This window comes from Lagopus leucura, unplaced genomic scaffold (assembly GCF_019238085.1).
Source record: "Lagopus leucura isolate 7727_CA_CO unplaced genomic scaffold, USGS_WTPT01 Super-Scaffold_100019, whole genome shotgun sequence".
In the NCBI taxonomy this organism is placed as follows: domain Eukaryota; kingdom Metazoa; phylum Chordata; class Aves; order Galliformes; family Phasianidae; genus Lagopus; species Lagopus leucura.
This window is the reverse complement of record NW_024962273.1, coordinates 9,940,463-9,961,098: the sequence shown is the minus strand read 5'-3', so window position 1 is coordinate 9,961,098 and position 20,636 is coordinate 9,940,463. Positions and strand designations below refer to the sequence as shown.

The 20,636-nt window shown below is 41.8% G+C and overlaps 1 protein-coding gene across 1 annotated transcript in view; it reads left to right on the top strand.

The window, feature by feature from the left end:
* The window catches only part of PDIA5 (protein disulfide isomerase family A member 5), a 99,066-nt gene that overhangs the window by 44,909 nt on the left and 33,521 nt on the right, over positions 1-20,636 (top strand). Inside the window, exons 10-12 of the mRNA XM_042877978.1 lie at positions 3,406-3,497; positions 3,599-3,670; positions 8,487-8,623. Of these exons, the coding sequence (XP_042733912.1) occupies positions 3,406-3,497; positions 3,599-3,670; positions 8,487-8,623 (301 nt within the window). The remainder of the gene's footprint in view (positions 1-3,405; positions 3,498-3,598; positions 3,671-8,486; positions 8,624-20,636) is intronic.

Here is a 20,636-nt window from a genome sequence, read left to right as displayed (position 1 = left end):
AGCAATAATAACTTAGTTACCTGTTTGTACTAATAAGGCATGTTGAGTGCTAAGCAAGTTGAAGATGCTTGTCAAGTAAGATCTTATGCTTTGTGCATAATTTGTGTAATACCCCTAATACTGGAGTGGCACAGAAATAGGCTTATAATAAGTTCCATAGGTCAGGCTGAATCTGTTCTGATCCTACCCACTGAACCAGTTACTGTAAGAGTTTTCAGGTTTCTTTAGGAGAGGCAACAAATGATGGGGAAAAAATGAAGCACCACAGTGCATTACTAGGGAGGCTCAGGTCAGCTCATCTCTTAAGCACTGAGTGTGCTCACACTTCCCCAGCTTTTCCCAGCTAGTTGTTTTTCAAGTGTTTTCTTTAAATCCTTGCTTGCTTAGGGCAAAAAGCAGTGGGAGTTGTTCAGATTTATTTAGGATATGTATTTTCTAGCATGCTTCTATCCAGCCAGGCAGCATTGAGATTCCCTCTCTCCTTGGAGGAGGGTGTGCTGCTTTCTGTGGAATGGTGCTCCCGTCCTGCATGGCAGGTCCATTGTGAGGTGTGGGTGGACAGGAATTAGAAGCATGAACACCTATACAGATAATGTCAGAAAGGAGGGTTATGCCACTGCCTCCAGTGTCTTTCACATGTATCTGTTCATCTACATCTGACCTAATTAGATTTCTGAGTGGGATGTGTACAGAGTTTGTAATTTCTAAAATCTACTGTGCTGTACCCATCATAAATTGTCTGTGCGTTGCCCAAAAGCAACGTTGACCTCCAGATCAGGCATTGCTGCAAAGTTTATGATTGGTTTGGATGGAGTGAAGTTTTGGCCTTTTAATCAGACCTGTTCATTAGCTGTCAGAATGTGCCAGGCTTAAAAGTGATTATTACCACTAGATAGCAGGAAAATGAAATACCGTGTGCCTTATTTCATAGACCCTACAAAATGAAAAGGTGAACTGTTTCTGTTGTTAGTTGTTATATTCTTTTGGGACTAGTCCTTTTATGTTCCGTACTGCTGCTGAAAGGAAAGCTGAGTGGCACATTCAGTATTATGCTTAGAGTTTGCAATTTCTTTCTGCACTGGAAAAGAGCAGCTCCAAGTGAGATGAAGATGACTTATATTCTTGGCACAAAAGATTCCCATGATTTGTGGCAGGTGGGGTCTGGTGAGTGTCTGTTGCTGGCACGCTATGGCCCAAATGCAAGGAGGAACTTGTGGTCAGCGAAGAACTTCATCTGCTTAATTTCTGTTGACTTTGAGTGCACCAGAAGGCTTCACCCAGTAAAGAGATGCTTGAGTGTGTTTAAGTGCTTTCTTCTGGTTCTTGTCTTTTTCTTTCTTGTAAAAACTGGAGACTTTAGAAGCTCCTACCCTTATTTTTGAAGTCAAAATCAGCTTTGGTTAATGTGTCCATTAAACTTAGCGCTAGGAAGGCTTCAAGTGGTGATGTGAAGCTGAAATCTGAAGCAGCCCTTTTGAAAGGAGTTTTAAGCAATGTGTGAATGTTGTAGGAGAACAGGAATCGTCAGAGTCCTGTAAAATGTGACCGGCTATGGATTTAGATTACAGATAGCTTGTTTGGAAGCAGATGAATTGTTGAAATCTGTCAAATGTCACTGCAGAGATGAAAGGAATAAACTGATCCCCTGTTTGCTCTGGATGTTGCAAGAGGTAATAAATTTCAATTACAGTTAGAGTCTTTCAGTCATTTGCTAAAAGCAAATTAGCTAAACATCTAAACTTAAGTATGGAGGGAGGATCCAGAATTGGGTAGAAAGTGTGCTCATGGCCCCTGCCTGACTCAATGGTACATAATTATGTGATTATAGGCCAGGTAAAGCATTAACTTTTGTCGTTAAAAATGAATCCCATTGTAATGGGTCAGTTATGCTTCATATGATATATGAACACCAGTATGAATCCAGGTTCTTGTCTCTTATCAGTCACCAGTCTGGCTGGACACAGTTCAGTTGGTCCTGTTGAATTTACCTGTCCTCAAGAGGTGGCATATAGGGTAAGGGAAAGGGAGAATTGATTCTTGGTATCTAAAATGAATTAAGTCAATCTGATTTTTAGAATTACAGGGAAAATTCAAAGAGACTGGACCAGCCAGAATAGATCCTACTTCTGTACTCCTCTCAGTTAACTTTCCTTTCGCCTTTCTCAAGATAGGTGAAAGAAAACAGAATCTTCTTCTGACTTTCCAGCATACTCTTGGAAAAAGTTGACCTTCAAGCAGGGATTGTGTTCTGTAAGATTTATTTCATGCTGGCTCTGAGCACATTTGGTTGGTCTATTCAGTTTGCTGCATCAGGAACCTGGTATTAAATTCTGATGTGATATTTCAGCTCGAAGAAGAAAATCCTGTTTTTGGAGGGGGATGGAGGAGGAGGAGTTTGGATTAAAACCCTGCTGCTGAAATGATTTAAGCTGTCAGTGCCATTAAAACTAAGCTAATCTTGAGGTTGTATCTCGGCAACTGGCTGGTTGGCTGCAGAACAGCCTCAGTGTGAAACTCACACCCATGGAAAATCAGAATTAGTACCATCCTCAGATTTTCAGATCAAAAATCTGAAAGGCAGTTGAATAGGGCACAGAGCCCTGAGCCTGGAGCTTGGGGTGGACTGCTGCGTTGGAGGGCGGATTGGAACAGAGCCTGAAGAAAGGGAAGAACAACTCTGTGTTTCACTGTCCGTGAAGTTGCTCGGCTTCCCTACAAGTATCTGTAAGACAAGGCTGTTTCAACTGTCACTGCACCCTACCAGTTAGGCACCTAATATATTTAAAATGCCAGGTGGAATTTCCAGGGCTCATGGACCATGTTTTACTTCTACACTGAAGTAACACCTATTCCCCCACCTCCCCTCCCCCCTTCATTCATTAAGCGCAGCTTTAAACTGGGATAAAGCCAGTGCTTGGTCAGGTAGATCTGGATATGAGCTGAGGTTGTAAAATTGTTGCTGGAGTGGAAACCAAAGAAGTGTGGTGGAACTTGTGTCCTGGTTAGTGTTTGGGTATGAACCAAGCTGTGTACTTGCAGAAGAGGAAAAATATCTAGTTAGAATTGTAGCTTAAAATACAAATGCATAAGGAGAGCACAAGTAGTGAGATTGAGAGAATTTCCTTTTGGTGATTCTGTTAGTGGGTGAATAGAAAGAAATGGAGATTCTGCAAGAGAAATGAGTAGGTGACAAGATGAATGGTGTGTGTTTTCTATGGACTAGGCTCAAATATTGCTCTGTCTTCCCTTGGTCAAAATTGGAAACACTTCATTGCCTTTATGAAGTCCCTCTTGTTTTACAGCAATATGAATTAAATCAGAATCTGCCTAGAGCTTGCTTGGTTTTGCTTTGTGATGTTACTACTGCATTGTAGGAATCAATATAATTGTGTTCTGTTTTTTCAGGTTCTTGCAGGAATGAACGTTTACTCTGCTGAATTTGAAAGGATAAAGGAAGAATACAACGTCCGTGGATATCCTACAATCTGCTATTTTGAGTCAGTTATTTTGCTACTCTTTTGGAAATCATACACTCAACTATAATTGCATGTTCTTATCTTCAAGGCAAGGACTAAACCTTGTTTTGTTGCTTTAATAGGAAAGGAAAGTTCCTGTTCCATTTTGAGAACTACGGTGCTACTGCGGCAGATATAGCAGAGTGGCTGAAAAAGTAAGGCACTGAACTTCATGCACCCTACCTTTTATGTACTTTTCATTATTTACAAAATGTAATGGTTTAGGATCAGCCATCTCTCCCTCATTCCCTCTGCTCAAAAGAGCAAACAAGACTACCCTGCTGAGATTGGCTGAACTAGCACAGAGAGATTGCCTAATGTTTGTTTTTCAGCTTGCATGCCTTGCATTTTACAACTGCATTTCATCTGTAATAGGAGACTGACTGGACTGAAATCAATGCAAATGCACAGATCTTGTCTTCGTTAAAAACGCCAACTTAAATTTCCAGTGATCTTGGGTGCCTGAACTTAATGTCTCATAAAAGGTCTGACTTTGGTTGTTTTATAAAAAATGTATGTGCCAAGTGTGCAGTTTTCTTTGCTTCTTCAGCCTTCGGATGGAGCCTTTAGAGTATCTTGCAGAAACAAGCAGCAGATCAAGGCACCCTGAATCACTAGTCATTTTCACAAAGTTTGTGTTTCCTGTTGTGACTTGAATGATGTTGAAAGCATCTTCTGCCTAAAGGCAGCTATTTGCAGTTGTAAATATTCGGGGGGCTGAATGAGCATGTGGGAATAGAATTTGAGAGAGGGAGACAGAACAAGTGTGTTTATGTATGTCTTTTTCTAAATAGTTGGTATTCAGATGGTGCAAATCAGCACATCATTGAAGCTGGTGGAGCAGCTGGAGGGAGCAGAGCTTGTCTAGTGATAGACGATTGCCTTTAGCAGCCAGCTCCAGCTCTCAGGTTTTGTAGAGTTATGAAGGTTCTCCCTTGTTCCTTGCAGCCAAGGAAATGCTTTTAAAATTAAGCTAGTATGAGGAAGTGAAAACTTGGAAAATGTTGCAAGCCATTATGATAATATAGCTTAAGAAAAGTGGCTTACAATAGACATGTTTTACTGCACCCATATGGGGATGTATGAGTCGTTCTGGGTAGCCCAGGGTCTTTAGCAGCTGTAGGTTTGGTGGTTCAAGGTTGGGGACCCACAAATGTGGTGACAGATAGCATCCCTGTTAGCATCTAGAGGTACAATCATTGAAGGCAAGTGTTGCCCTGTGGATGATAGAGACATTTAGATGTGGTCTATAAGCTTCATTTAGTTCATTCAGTCTTTCAAATAGAAATGACCAGGATGGCAACTCCAGCAGTGCTGAGGAGGTGATGAGCCCATAGAGCAAGGATGTGACTTCATCACCTGTACTATATTATGCTTTTTAGTTCTGTGAGGATGTGTTTATCTCTTGGCTACCACATTTGAAACATTAGATGTCTGGGGTGGGCTTTTCCCATGTCTGCATAATATCCAGATAATCCATGTAATATGAAGAGCTTTTCTATCGGTGTTGTGACAGCAAGTGAGCACAACAAAAGCAAAGCAGAACAGCTGCAAGCTCTTCCCAATGATAATCTTTGCTAACAAGCCACTGTGGGCTTTGGCTGATATTCCAGCAGTCCAGAGGTAAAGGCAGCTGTTTGTCCTCACTTAGCGTTCAGTGAATGCTTATTAGCTTCCCCAAAGATGATCTGAGCAATAGCCTTCTTGCCCCTGTTTTGTATAATAAATATGACTTTTGAGGACGCCACACTGGGAAATTATGCATACTTAAATCTGGTTAGTAGTTAATGTTGTAATTAAAACTGTATGCAGGGTAAATCTACTACATGCATAATGCTGTATTACTCTGGGGAATCCATAGTATAGTGGTATATACTCAAGTGGTATGGCAAGGGCTTTAGGAAAGCCAGAGATTGTGATTAGGTAGCTGCAGAAGGCGTATCCTTTGTATTTCAGAATAGTATAATACTAAAATTCTCACCAGATACCTCAAGCTAGAATTTAATATCATTACTGTTGTCATTTCCTGTAGTATTGATGTCTTGAGCAGTCTCCTCACTTCTAAGTTAGGAACACTGGCTCCCTTTTCTGAGAACACAACTACAACGAAACGAGCAGAGAGCTGTATGCATAGCCATGCAATAAGACCAAACCCAGAATCTAATATTTAGTCTCCAAACTCCCTGGCTGTCAGGTGTAGTTCTGGGTTTCCCATGCTGTGTCGCTTTGGATGATTCTCAAGTGGTGATGTTGAAGCATAGAGGCCGCTGCCAAGATGAAGCTGCTGACCTCAGGAAGTGGCTCTAGTAGGAGCTGCTGACCAGTCAAGCAGGTGTGCTGAGCAGCAGGAGCACAGTGCTGCCTGAGTGTCCATGGCAAGGAAAACCAACTTGTTTTCGTACTGTGCATGCAGGTGCCCTTTTCTGTGCGTTCTCAAAAGGGAATCCAGCAGATGCTGTGCCATGTGAGATGACCTATTTTCTGTGGACATTAGTTAAACACTGCAGAAGTGAGACTGTTTTCTTCTGTCTCCTCTTTGTCTATTTTGCCCTGTAAATGTTTAGGGTTAAATGCTGAAAGCGATTGATCTGTGCTGATTTGAAGCATAGGGCTGCAGAGTTAACAACAAAGGTTAGAATTGTTTAAACTGTACAAAGGATGTTTTTCATGCACTCTCAGAGCAAGAGCTTTACCAGTTTGAAGGGCTGTGGCGCCTTTTTTGTTATTTTGAAGGTACTTCCTTAAGTTGAAGCGTCCTAATGCATCAGCCTAGAGGTCCTTAACCCCCATTAATCTTCCTAATAGGCGCAGACTATTATCTTGTGGAGTTTCAGATGTTCTTATGAGGCATGGAGGGAAACTGTCACACACTCTTTATCCAACACAGCATTATTAATGTGAGAGATGCTATCTTGTATGTGCCACATTTCTTTTTTAATCTCTCTCATACCGCTGCATCAGTTTGGATGGTAGTGAAGCCAGACAATTTCTTGCTGCCTTCAATAGCTGCTTAGTTTTCTTGCTGTTTTTATGTACTTCTCTTGGGTCTTTCCTTAGCACTAACTACTCAATTAAAGCAAGAACTTGTCCTCTGTACTTAATTCAATTAGCTCTTGATAACTCTTCCAGACTTCTGTCATCCTATTTTTGGACTTCAGGCGTTGGATGTGCCTTCTCTCAATTTTAAATGACATCTTAGATTTTGGTTGTTGTCTCCTCCAGGCCTTGAGGTGCTTCTTACCAGCTCCTGTGTAGGCTTATTAGCATGCACAGCATTTTAAATTGGGCCATTTGAATAAACATCCTGTGCCCTGCTTTACTGATTCCTTAGTGAAATAGGTCATGCCAGCCCCTGCTGAACACAGCTTTTGTGGTGCTTTGTGGCTGGTGTGTCCATGTTCATCATACTCAGCCAACTCAAACCAACTCTCTTTCCAAATAAATCATGTCATGATATTTTCTGGAAGCCTTCATTTTTCTACCTGTGGATTATTTCTGTCTCTTAGAGGCTTGGCAGTGATGCTCTAGTAAACTTTGTGACATGGCCCCTTACTCATCACAACCCTACCTGTGCTGTGGCCATTTCTGTTACAAACTCTTGTGAATGGTAACCTACTACTTTTTCTCTTTGAGCTGCTTGGTCACCTTTGACATTTGTTTCTCGGTTTGTTGATCCTACAGGCAGCATCAGAGATGTGCAGTTTTGCATGTATTGCTTAATATTCTTGGATCAGGCAGATTGCTTACATCAACAGCACTTGCCATCTGAATTTGTGCGTCTCTGCTGCTTTTTTTTTTTTTTTTATCAAACTAGGCTTTCAGCCTGGTAATGAGCAAGGCAGAATAAATGAGTTATCATCTGTTTGCCACTCCTTGTTCCAGACAGATAACACAATAATACATTTTAATCAAAAGTAGCAAATGTGTTTTCACGAGGAATGGGGCAACAGCCAGACCTGTACTTTGCCAAAGAATTTGAGGAATTCTGTGGGATATTTGGGACTCATTACTGTACCTGGCAAGGATAAAGTAGCTTTAAAGTTTGGCTCCAAATGTTCCTGTGCTTGGGTGTACTTTATGTGAACAGTGCTTAAATAAATACGTCAGTTCACACAGTTTAATTCACATCTGCCGAATTTTCTTAATAATGTACCTTGATAATAGGAAAAAAAAGCAATTGTTCAGTGGACTGAACTGGTCCAGAGGATCTGAGGTTCAGTTTCCAGATGTACCAGTGTGTCTTTGAGCAGCCTCCCTGGCTGCCAGCCATGAAAGATGGTTAAGCTCATGCACGATCATAGGGGAGTTGGTGCAACATGTCACTTATCTTTTAGATTAAGCATGCAGTCTGAGTAGCTTTGCTGAATTAGACTTGTGAGGACACTGTCAGGAGAGGACAGATGCTTCCCCAGGTCAAAGGGTTGTTCAGGGTAAAGCCATGATTTCCTGGGTTAATGTCCTAGTAAATGTTGCTCCTTGGTTCCAGCATTGCAGCTCCTCCTTTCTCTGCTGGCCCTGGTTGTGCTGTCAGTATTCAAGGTGACTGATTAGATTGGCTGTTTCTGCACGCTGCTTTTCTCTTTCATTTGCAGTGACTCTTGTGAACTGCTAAGTGTGAGTGCTTTGAGAAAGGGAGTCTCCTGCTGGGAAGGCTGAAAGAGTAATAGAAAAACACATCTGATTTTTATAATGTAATAACCAAGCAATCTGGTTATCTCTTCGTTCTGTCCCCTTCCATTTTTGATCTGTCCTTGTGAGACGCTTGTGGAGTTTTTCCTCTCTCCTTCAATTCTGTCTGAGTTTTGGCGTTTATCACTTCTGAATGGGAGCAATTATGGAAGCTGCTCAGTAGGGTTACTATGTCAGACCTCTGTGACCATTTGCACAAAGGTAGTTCCTTGCAGTCAGACTTGCTAAAATTCCTCTCAGCATCAACGAGCTGCTTTTCAGCTGTGTCTGTTTGTCTTGTAGCCCACAGGCACCTCAGCCACAGGCTCCGGAGATTCCCTGGGCAGATGAGGAAAATGTAGTTTATCACCTGACCGATGAGGACTTCGACAAGTTTATAAAAGATCATTCATCTGTCCTAGTGATGTTCCATGCACCATGTGAGTTTGCTTTTTCTATTCTGTACTCTGATCCAAATGCTTGCAAACAAAATCAATGACAATTTGTTGTGTAGGTTTCACAGGGCCATAAAATCAAAGTCCAGGCATTTCTTGTTTCTGAAGCGCACAAGGTACGATGTGTTTGTAAAGTTGCTGATTTTAAGTTTAGGGCAGAGATGTGCTGCTGGAAGAGGTATTTTGTAGGCTGTCTATTATAATTCAAGAGTGTCATAAAGCTTAAGTAGTTAGATCAACATTGTTTTGTAAGATTATCCCTATTTTTTGTATCCCTGATTTTCAGCTTGTCTTCTGTGCTACTTGCTTTCAAGGCAGCGCTCTGGTTGTTTGAGCTACTTGAGATCTGTGAGCTCTTAAGTCTTTGTTTGCAGCCACAGTTCATTCTCTGGTAAAGTAGAGGGTGATGGTCATTATGTATTTTGCTGAAGGGTGCTAGTAAGTTATGTAAATTCAGAAAGTCTTTTGAAAACTGACTGATAGTGATCTTAATGGCTTTTTGGCTGAGAATGAATGAGGTTAATTTTTCTGGTGCAAAATGCAACAGGTTGCCCTAAGGTATTGCCCTCCAAGCTGTTCCAGTCATGTTGCTCTCCTGTATCTTGTATCCTCTGGGTTGATGTGGAGGATTGCATTGTTTGCATGCAAACGATGTAACTTGTTACAGCTGTGTAGCTGGTTCTACCAGTTCTTTGTATCTTTAGCTAAAAGTTCAGGCTCAGATCTGCTGCATTGGATGGTACGTGACTTCTGTCTCCTCTGGCTGCTGGTGCTGCCATTTGCACTTGGATGAGATGGTCATTTTTTCAGGCAAAAACTGAAAGGGTAGCAGTCTGGAGGTAGGCTGCGTGCTCATAGTCAAACAACCGAGGGTCTTGGCACAGAGGCTAAAATCCTGCTTCCCTTCAAGTCAGCAGGATTTAGCACCTAAATGCCTCTTTTGAAGGTCTGCTCATAAGACTTGCTTGGAAAACACAGCATAACAAATTTCCTCTGCCTGATGAAATGTCTGGCCATTTGATCCACGGAAGCAGATGACTGCTGTTTTGTTGCTGTGTTCATTGGATTGTTTGTAATAATGAAGGCAGGTCTGGAGATTAATGCCTGGTCTGAAAACCAAAGTACAAGTAGCAGAACTGATGGGGCATGCTTTGCTTAGGGTTCCCCTTCGTTACCCAAATCCTTCCTTCCCCCAGCTTTCTGCACACCCCAGCGTGCAAGAGACAGTGCCGGCTGCTGCTCCTCTGGGCTGCAGAGCAGCTGCTGCCAGGCAGGAGTGTAACGACTGAGCTTCCCTTTTCCTCTGTGCACAAAGGATAAGGGTCTTCTTTGTTTAACCGCAGATTTTTATGGGGATTTATTAGTATTTGAAAGAATTGTTGTTTTTCTGAGTTTGTAATGTGGCAAAGGAGTTCAATAATCTATTTAGGAGGAGGCAGAGAGGAGGGAAGAAATCGAAAGTTGGTCCTGTAAACCTTATTCCTTTAGGAAGCCAGATTAAAAATAAATGAATACCTGCAGGTATGATCTAATTTTGTAGTAAATTCAAGTTAGTTTTAAATCCGAACAGAGCTCTGCTCAGTTCTTATGTTTATTTTGTTAATATCCTCTATAGTACAAGTGACACAGTTTTAGGAGTTATGTGACCCATTTGGGGAGGAGAAGCATGTGCAGCTGAGTGTTCTGTGCTAAGGTGCAGCAATACTTTGGCATGTGCTGTATTAAATGCTGAGCAGAACTGTTGCAGTCTCCTGACAACGTGTTCCGGCTGCTCAGAATTGAACTAAAGAATGTTACGTACCAGAAAACTCAATTTTAAATGAAACTTGAATATTTAGGGCATGAATAACTCAATATGTTTTATTTTCATTGAAGTGGTGGTGGTGTGCCTACGTGCAGGATCCATCTTGTAAATTTGTAAATGGTCTGTGATTGGAACAATCCTCATGGGCAACCTCAGTAGAGGGTGCAAGGCTTACAAACTAATTAATGACAGACAGCCATCATGAGTAGTTATTAATGTGATTTACTGTGATTAAAAGACCTTCTCAGAGCACTTAATTTTGTTAATGGAGTCACCTTAGGAATAATAGGAGATAAATTGCTCTAGGAAAAAAGAGAAAGCAATACAAATGGAGGATGTTGTACTTGTTTTAAATTTTGTGGCTGAGAACATGAGAGTTTTTTCTAAAACAATATGACTTAATTAAAAAAAAAATCGAAACACATATAAGATAGGCCCAGAACTTGGGATATATTTCTTTATAACTAAGACTAAACAAAGGCATTTCATCGTTAGCAAGGACTTAGAGTGCTGTGTCCCCATGCAGGATAAACATGGACTTTTTTAACATGTTATAAATCCTGTGTTTTGGAGAGGCAGAATTATTTCAGTGATGCTTTAATTACAATTTCATAGTCAGAGAGCCAGCGCATTAATATACTGTAATGTTAAGATGCATGTGGGGAAAATGGAAGCTGCAAGTGCTGAAGGTGCACTTGAGCTGAACGTATTCATAGTAAATAGCTGTGAACTGCAGAATTAGGTGCTGTGATGAATGCGACCAATTGGGTCCCAATGCCTGCGGCTACTAATGGTCATCCCTGAGGACCATGCCATCATGATTCACAATCAGCTGTGCTCAGTAGCCCAATTAGAAGTGTTGCAGCGTTATGTGAAATGAGACCTGGTGTGTAACCAAGTTCAGCTACAGCAGCTGTGTCTGAGTTAAACGTATCAGGAATGTTTGTCGAATGCAGCTTGCACCTCTTGCTCTCAGAGGCCTTACACCTTTCCTGCAGTGATGTAGCACAGCCACCAAACAGAAGATGTGCTGCTTTGGGTAGCTGCTGCTGGCCCTGAGAATCATGGGTGAATGCAGGTGGGATGAGTTTGTCCTGCTTTCATTTTGCAGGTCATTGGGGGCGCAGTAGGACTTTTAACCTTCTGAAACTCCTTTGTATAGATTTTAAGAGGATGTTCAGCAAAGCTGAGCATTTAGCAAAGGTCAGCAGCAACTCAAGGAGCTAAGAATCTGAAGGCACGTTTCCTCAGTCACTGCCGAAGAGCAGGCAAGCATTGTGTTCCTTCCTCCTTGAGAATTATGTTGAAATTTTATAAATGCTGGTGGTAAGCATATGATTATCCTGGGTGCATCCAGACATCCTGAGGGTTTACTCAGCTTTGCTGCTCATGTCATGCAAAACTGTTGATGAAGGTGACTGATCTTGCAGACATTCCAAGTGGGTCTTCTGTGTTGCTACTTGTCACAGAAGAGAATTTGGTTATAAACTGAAATCTCCAATGTAGCGCTCTACAAATGGAGAGCAAATAAATGGCCCTTTGCCCTGGAGGTTTTGGAGTTGTTGCTTGAATTGGCCTTATTCGGTAGTAACAGTTCAGTCTCTAAAAGAATATGCATCACACCAAACAAAGGTGTACTACAGCTGTACCACAGCCTCAATAAAGACAGCTCATCGTAGCTTTCTGGTAGCAGTGAAAATAAGCACTCCATGTCTGTCTGTGCCTCTTGATATCCATGCTATATGCTGATCAGTTTATTTAGATGCCTGAGATGACAGCTGGGTGCTGAGTGTCTCCAAATTTAAGCGATGCTGCCAGTCAAATGTTTCTGAATGCTTAGTGACACAGGGACTCACTGGGACTTAAAATGTTCCTGAACCACTTCAGTGCAGAAGAGTCCTGTTTATTTTCAGTTGTCCCCATCAAACTGCTGAGTCAAATGCTAGTTTTAAAATAACACTGCCCAAAATATTTGCCAAATTAGTGCAGCTTGCAGTCTTTCAGACTGGTTTTTGTCAAATAAAAGAAAAATAATAATAATTTCCTGTTCCATATTTTTTCCATCTTTGTGCCCCAACCCAAGATCTGAATTTTGCACAAAATAACCCAAACTAAGTTGCTTATAAGTTGATTCAAATGCTACTGAAAGGTGTTTGAAATCTTGCATTGAAATTAAATCCAATTCAGCAGTGGTTTTTAAAAGTGTCTATAAGGACACTTATAAGTCCTAAGAAGTAGGCACTGTATAAGTTATAGCTGCAGAGTGTAAAGCTAGGAAAAGCAAAGTGGGATACTGAAGCTGTTGCTGTTTTCTTTCCTTGATAAGGAAGGCAGGCAAGGAACACACAGCTTATTTTTTCTTTGCTCCTTAATTTGTTCTTGGAAACTGCTTTGGAGATGCAGCTGTGCCATTACCTCCTATTGCTCCCTCCTAGTAGAAGGGAGGGAAGAATAAATCTTGATAAAAAGCATTACAGTCTTGATGTGTTGTTGAAATATCTGAGAAATTCCTTTTCTGTCCTTAGATATTTTCTCTCCTTTTATAAACCAGCCTGATAAATTACACTGTTAGTGTTCTCCAAAGCCAACTATTCAGCTGTGCTCGTTTTTAATTGTGCTGGAAGCTGTTTTATCAATTTAGATTTGGAAAAACTCCTCTTCACACCCTCCTTCCCTTCCCTCCTCCTTCCCATACATTAAACTCCAAGGTTTTAAGCTACTTTGGGGACTCATTACTAAGAATGCCAACCGATTAGCCCAGTTCAAGATGAAGGCCTCCAGCTTCAAACCAAACAGCAGGCTTGGATCTCTCCATGACAGAGCACTGTCATTGGTGTCAGTGGGAGTTGGGTTTCTTTCTTCCTGCTGCGTGTGGTGAGATTAGGACATGGGAGTCTATTGCTCACTTTATATTTAAAGTAAAGCAAAAACCAAAATGTGCACACAAAATCAAGCCTGCTTTAAAAAAAAAAAACAAACTGGGTTTTACAACTATAAATAAGTCTCCCTTTCAGACCCCCACTGGTTCCTTATGAAAGGTCTTCATGAAAGCAAGCTACCACTGCAGCTAGTGCTAATTGGTGCAGCTATTGGCAGCCTCAGCAGTGAGACCACAAGTTGAAAAGGCTGAGGAATTAATTTATTGTGTAGCCTAAAAAAAAAATAATAAAAGAAAAAGCTCTTTGAGCACAGGTCAGCAGCAGTGTAGCATTGGCAGCTTGTAATAAATAAGTAAATATGATCTTCTCAAGTTTTTCCGTGCTAATTCCTATTTCAAAGATGTTTGTTTTTCTAAATGTAAACCACTGCAGTTGTACCAATAAAGGTTAAAGGCATGTGGGTTATCCAAATAGCAGCACTGAATGTGGAATGGAGGGAAATATCTTCTATTTTTTTATTTGACGTGGCTGTATCTGACATAGGAGTGACTTCTAAGACAAAATGTTGGCAGTCTCCATTGCTTAGTTTCGTAGGTGGTTTCCCATGAGCAACAAAAGTAGGGTCTACACCAGTATCTCTCCACACCTGTGCTGTTGTTTCCAGGTCTGTAGTTATGAATACAGCTTTGTGTGACGGGCTCGTTATTGCAGCAGAAGTTGAGGAGTCTTCAGAACATGGTTTACCCCTGGGAATGGCAGGGGGCTGGGAGTCAAAAGCTTGCGAGGATGTGGGCTTTGGTCAGGAAGCTGCTTTAGTTTCCTGAAGGGTCTTTATAAGCTTTGACAATCCAACCTTGTGTATGAGCTCTGCTTTTTAACTTGCACTTTCTGTACAGGCAGGGCTTTGAAAAGAATTGTGTTGGTTATTCACTAATGCTGTAATCAGAAGGAAATGAAGGCAAGCAGTTCTGTGCTATGTTGCTGTAGTCTGAAGGGATTACAAGAGGCCCGTAAGAGTATAAGGCAAGCTGTGAGTTTAACAGAAGCCATATCCAACTGATGAAGCTGTGCTTCATCCAGAAGATCTGCGTGTGTCAAGGTGTGTGCTGTGGGCTTGCTCCTGCTCCTCCTAGAGAAAATACTCTCTTTGTTCTTACAGTAATTAGAGAAAGTTTCGGACAGGACAGACTTTCTTGTTAACATTATGAACCATTAGTTGGTCATAGCCGTGCTCAGTTTGGTGAACCAAGGCAGATGTCAGGGTGGGATGGGGAGAGGTTGAATGCCCTAGTCTCTGAAAGATGGAATTGTCGTGCTGGGGCACTGGGATGATGAATGTTGCTCTTCTGAAAGTCTGGATACTGAGGTGAAGAGATCATTTTCAGTTTCAGTGTAATGTTTCCTGACTCATTGCATCCTGTAGGTGTTACCTTTTAATGCTGCCTTAATGCATTTTTAATGGCATATATAATAAACACATTCCCTGGATAAGTGTAAATTGTGCCAACTTTCTGTTCATTGAATGTACGCACTCAGCTGGCAGGCTCCATTAACAGATACGTTCTTCATAGAAAAGGGGTAAATACGTGGCTTCCAGTGAAGTGAACAGCTTCTGAGTGTTGTTGGTTTCAGAATGTTGAGGACTGGGACGCTCGCACCAAGTTCATCGATATTTAAAGCATACAAGTCTATGGTAGGATGGTGCTTGATGTGTAGTACTTCTGTGTATGTGAATATCACCGTAAGAAATGTTGGGGAGTGCAAGTAGTTCAGTGCAGTGACCTGCCTCATTAAAGTAATTATAGCAATGATTTTCAGTGGAGATTTTTAGGAGCATGCTTAAACGTGAGTTCTGAAAATGCAGCAAATTGATAAAATGAAGAACCTGGCATGGATTATTTTTCTTGACAACCATCCCAGCTACATTTCTTGGGGCTTAAACATTTTAAAAAAAAAATCAATATGACTTTTAGTGGCACTTAATATAAACAGGAGTATGGAGAATATAAAAATCCTAGTAAGTAGGTTGTGCAATAAAACTTGATAAGATATCTAATGAAAAGGGCGAGGATGGTAAGGACAGACTCTGTTTTCTCTTCTGTGTCAGACTTTTGATATTGCAGCATGCTGTTTGTATAAGAACATTCTTTTTGAAGCAGTTTGTGCTCTTTGAGCAGGGTAAAGTCATAAAGAGGATGATCCAGTGATAGAAAATGATAGCCTTGGCCTAGAGATGTAAAAGTTTAGTTCCTTGCTTTGACCCATATTGCTGAACATTTGTGTCTGATATAAAGCAATTATTTTCTCTGTTAGGAAGACATTTATGAAGGCCATTCCAATCAAGAAAAGATCTTCCTGTAAACATATGTCAGGTGTTGTGACAGGAACATTTAGTTTGTTTGGGGATTTGCAGCCCCGTTTTCCTCCTTTCTGCAGCCTTCCTTCTCTCCTAAGAAGTCCTTATGGTTTAAGTGGGGCTGGGTATCTCACCTTGTTCTTGCTGAGTGACCTTTTAAAAGGCTTTAGTAATTTCAGCTGATCTTTGTGTCCAGTTAAGGTCCTTCTTTGTGTGTGTGGGTTAGGTGACTGTCCTGCAAAGTTGACCCCAGCATACTCATAAGCATCAGAGCTCTTACATTAAGTTCTAATAGGAGTGAGGCATAATTTATTTTTATAGGTTTACTTTGCTTACCTATAATGACCAGTTAACAGTGAGAATTAGTTATAAGAATTAAGCCACCAGGTTTATTTCTTCTGAAGTAAATTAATTTCCTTGCCTGGATGAGCTTAATATATTATGCAGAGTTCTCATTTGGAAAGGGCCTTACAAATATCTCTGCCACTTCAGTCATTACCAGCAAAGTTTTCATTATCAAATTTATCTTCCTAAATACTTAATGACTTGAAATCTTTTTATCTTATGGAAGACAGAGCAGGAGCTAACTTTACAGCGTGGATAATGGACAGAGAAACCTGCGGTGAAAGATTTCTTGCCTGTCATTTCCTTGTGCCCTTTCAGTGGGTGAATCAGCAAGTGTTGCCGTCTTTGAGTTGTTAATAAATGAACCCTGGGTTCACAACTGGGGTGTTGTACTGGTGATGAAGGCATCTTCTGGGCCCTGACCACTTGTGGTTAGTGAGCATTCCAGCACACCACTGCTACATTCAATGGGTGAATGCATTTCAGCAGGTAACTGTTTTTGCTCTCATTTTGGACAGAAGGTTTGTGTTGTATGCAGTATCCCTTCCTGATACTTGCCTTCTGTAGGTAACTTTGTTAACTAACGTTCTATAGGTAACTTCTGTAAAGCTAATGTTGACCATTGCTTTAAAGCTTTACACCCTTCAATCAATCTTCAGTGTGTTGGGATATCATTTCCTATGGAGATCTCAATTTTGCATCCATTTTGCTATTATTGTTTTTAGTACTAATTGCATCCTATGCTCTTATTTGCTATACTGTTTTGCTGAACTGGGTGGTCATTGCTGTTTTGTCTAACCTCAGCTCTTTAGTGTTTTCATGGCTAAGTTGAGAACATAAGATCTTCCTTGGTGGTGTGGGGGTGTGAGCTCTGCGACTTCTCTCCCTAGAATAAAATTTTGTTGATCGTCTTGGAATGGAGAAGGGGGGATATTTTTTGGAAATTGAATAAATATATTGCAACTGAGAAGGAATCCTTCTGGTGGTACTTTTCATAAATTCTCAATAATTTCACCTTCAGGCAGCTGTGCTGTTGTCTCTCTTTCACATTGCAGTATGAGATTAATTTTCAACACCTACTCACAGGACCATGTTCCTCTAAGCTGATGTAGGAAGTGTAATTCCTATCTCCTGATGCCAGCTGATCCACCTTCTTTTCCTCCCGAGGGGATGGTAGGAGGCACCATTGTCTCCCAACACTGACTCCTACTGATTGCACCATATAGCTTTGGCTAAGAGCCTGTGTAAGTGCTGTGTAATCTCCAACAGCTGGAAGCTGAAGCCAGATTTGGAATGGAAATGAGGAACAGTGTGATATTTTTGTTGTTAGTTCATGTTAAATAAAGACAGCGATTAGCTAGAGGGCTTTGCTGTGCATGTCTTGGTGCTATGGAAGACAGGAGTATATTTTTCCAAAGTTAACTCCGGAAGCCCAGCTCCTCTGGGGATCCTTGTAGGGTTAAATACAAAGAAATGACTCTGAGGGTGAGATGGAGCAGAGATAGCAGCCTGTGGCTGAAGTTTGCCTTCAAAAGAGTATCCACCCTCTCCCCTGAGCCTTTACGTCAGAAGAACACGTGCTCCAGCACAACCACAGTGGAGGTATGTGTTATGCAGGAGGTTGTAAGAATTATGTTCCCTTGGTCCCTGTGTGTGAGATTGTACTGTGTTACTTCCTCCTCTGCCCCAAGCTTACGTTTGCTAGGTGTGCTGCTGGCTGCAGATAGCCCTTCTGCTGGGGCTGGGGTTGGCTTGAGCACAGGTGGGGCTCCTGGAGGGTACGCTTTGTGAACGCGGTTGTCACTTAATGTGATTTGCCTTAAATAATGCAGTGATTTGATTGTCTTTTTGGAGGAAAAAAATCCTACTATCTTGCACTTTAACTCTCTAGAGCAAATCTGCTGAGCTGTTTCAGCGAGGCTGAGGAAAATAATTCTGCCAGCATGGATAAAAGATGATCAAGAATTGGATCTCAAGTGCTTTCACCTCTATAGCCAAGGTGATCAGATACAGAGTAGCAGAAGCTCGGCTGGCTCTGTGTGCATCCTTCTGCACAGGCAGGGTCAGGTAATTCCCATGCCCTCCTAGGGGTCTCACTGTGTCCATAAGAATCCCTTGGTGGCGATTCAGGCAGGGCTGATGTTTGCCTTAGTGCCAGCAGCTCTGCACGTGGGACACAGCACTGCCCCAAAACACTGAAGCACTTCCTTATGCTTCCATCTTCCTAGTTCCTCTGTGTTCTCATAGCCTGGGTCAAAAGCAGCCAAGCTCTGTGAACTGTTGCAACTGTTAAGTGAACATGGATCCAACCCATCTTGAAACACGTACCTGTGATTATGGGGGAGAAAAAGCTTCCATCGTTGTTTGAACCCTCCCTGCCAAATTTGTGGATGATTTCCCACCAGATGTCTGCAATGCAGACAGCTAAATTATGCAAGGGAATCTGCAGCTGTTGTTCTTGTGCTCTCTGACAGTGGTAGAAGCGCTACAAGCTGTCTCACATCAAACCAGAGAGTAACACTGTTATATTCTGCTTAAGAAATCTTTGCCTGGTAAAGACACTTGTGGCAGGAGAGAATCCATTTGTGTTCTCATATAGGTAATGAGAGGGCTGGGGCTTCTGTATTCCTTCCTGTGTCCCGCAGGATTATTAGCGCCTCCCCACCACATACATGCTCCCATTTTAATATGCACAAGTGAGATGTGTTTAGTGGACATGGTGGTGATGGGCTGATGGCTGGACTATAGATGAGCCTAGTGGTCTTTTCCAGCCTTAATGATTCTAATTATATGGGTTCAAACATAAAGCAGGGAAAATGTAAGGCAGGGCTGGCTATTCTGTGGCGTTTAGAGGTGACTGTTCCTCTGGGATTAAGAATAGAGAAACCACAAGATTTCCTTGTGTTAAATGCTTAGAAGAGTTAAGGTGTCACTGAATTTCTTTTTTTAGATTGTCTTTTTCTTGAAATTCTTGGTAAATCTCTGAATGTAGCTTGAGCTGCTATTGACTCAGTTGCTGAGAGCAGGGCATATTTTGTGCTTCAAATTTGGTTTCTCATCAGGTTGATGGAAATATTTTGGTATGCAGCTATAAATGTGTGTGGAGATGGCAAGGTGTGATAATAGCTGGGACACGATAACAGCACTCAGGCAGTCCGTCGATAGCAGAAATTTAATGATTCTTTAAGATCTTTATTTGCAATTTAATTAGTCTCTAGGGTTCTCCATGCCAGAAATTCCTTATCCAGTCACCTGGATGTTGGCCTTTATCTCTTGCTTGTCACATATACTTCTGGTCCTCAGTCAGCGTTGTGTTAAAATGCAAGGATTTTACCAAAATCTAGTGTTTAATTGTATAACTGTAATAACCTGAAAGAAGGAAACAATAAATAACAGAGAAACAGTTTTATGTTCTGGAGCCAGCACTAAGATAGCACATGCGGGAGCTTAGCTGAGGATGCTTGGCTGCTTTTCTGCCTGTCCTCTGCAGGCAAAACTAGGTGATAGCAATGGGAGTGTTTGTTATTTCCTTTTGTAAGAGTTTGCAGCAAATGCACTCTGAGTGGTGTCTGCAGCAATACCAAACAGGCTGCTATAAGTGAATACAGATACTTGGGAAAGAAATTGTTTGGTGCATTTCCCATCATCAGTGTGCCACATGTCAGCATCACTCTGTCCATGCTTGGCCATCCCTCTTTGCAGGAGTATGATCATGCTCTGGAAGGGACAGAGTGCTGGCTGAGTGCTGTCCTGTAGCAGAGTTCGGGAGGGAGGTTGCCCTGTTTGAATGGAGGAACCCACAGTGGCCCTTGTTGGAAGGGTCCAGGTGAGCTGTGACAGCTGCACTAAAGGAAGGAGCTGTTTATCTGCCAAGCTATGTGACAAACATGAAGATGGATTATAAATAAACTGGGAAAACAGAATTCTCACTTCATTTAAGCATCTCTTTTAGCCGGTTAACAAGAGCCTATCTTGTATAAGCTTTACCTCCTTGTCTTGTAACACTCTTCCTTTAGACTTACACCGCGTGCTCTTTGCCATTTGAGCACCTTGGACCCTGGATCTCTGTGGACATTGAGCCACATGATGTACTTGGAGGGCATCTGAGGTGCCCAGGCCCCACAGCCCACCTGCAGAAGCAGGCACTCACCCACAGGACGGAGGGTACCTGTCCTTTTCTTCTGCTGGAGCAGAATGAGGCTTTATGCAACACACTGAAACATCTGGGCTGAGAGCCTGTGAGGTTGTTATTGTTTTCCCATTCATTTTATTGACAGAAAATTTCTAGAACTGGAGAAGCTTAGTGCAGGGGGATACAACTGCTGCGGAAGAGCCTAACACGGCAGTCACAGGAGAAATGGTGACCTTGGTATTCATTTAAACGACTTTTTCATTGGCCTTGAATTTAATGGCAATCCTCGCAGGACTATTGAAAGGTAGGATAAATAATTGTAGGAGAGATGAATGGGTTTGCGGTGTGCGGATCTGACTTCTGACTTGTCTCTCCACCCTCTGCCCTGGTAGATGGGAACAGGCTGTGGCATGCAATAGCAAAATTCTTATAAAGATGGCCAGATAAACATCATTTGTCATGGGAGAAGCTCTTGAGATTTC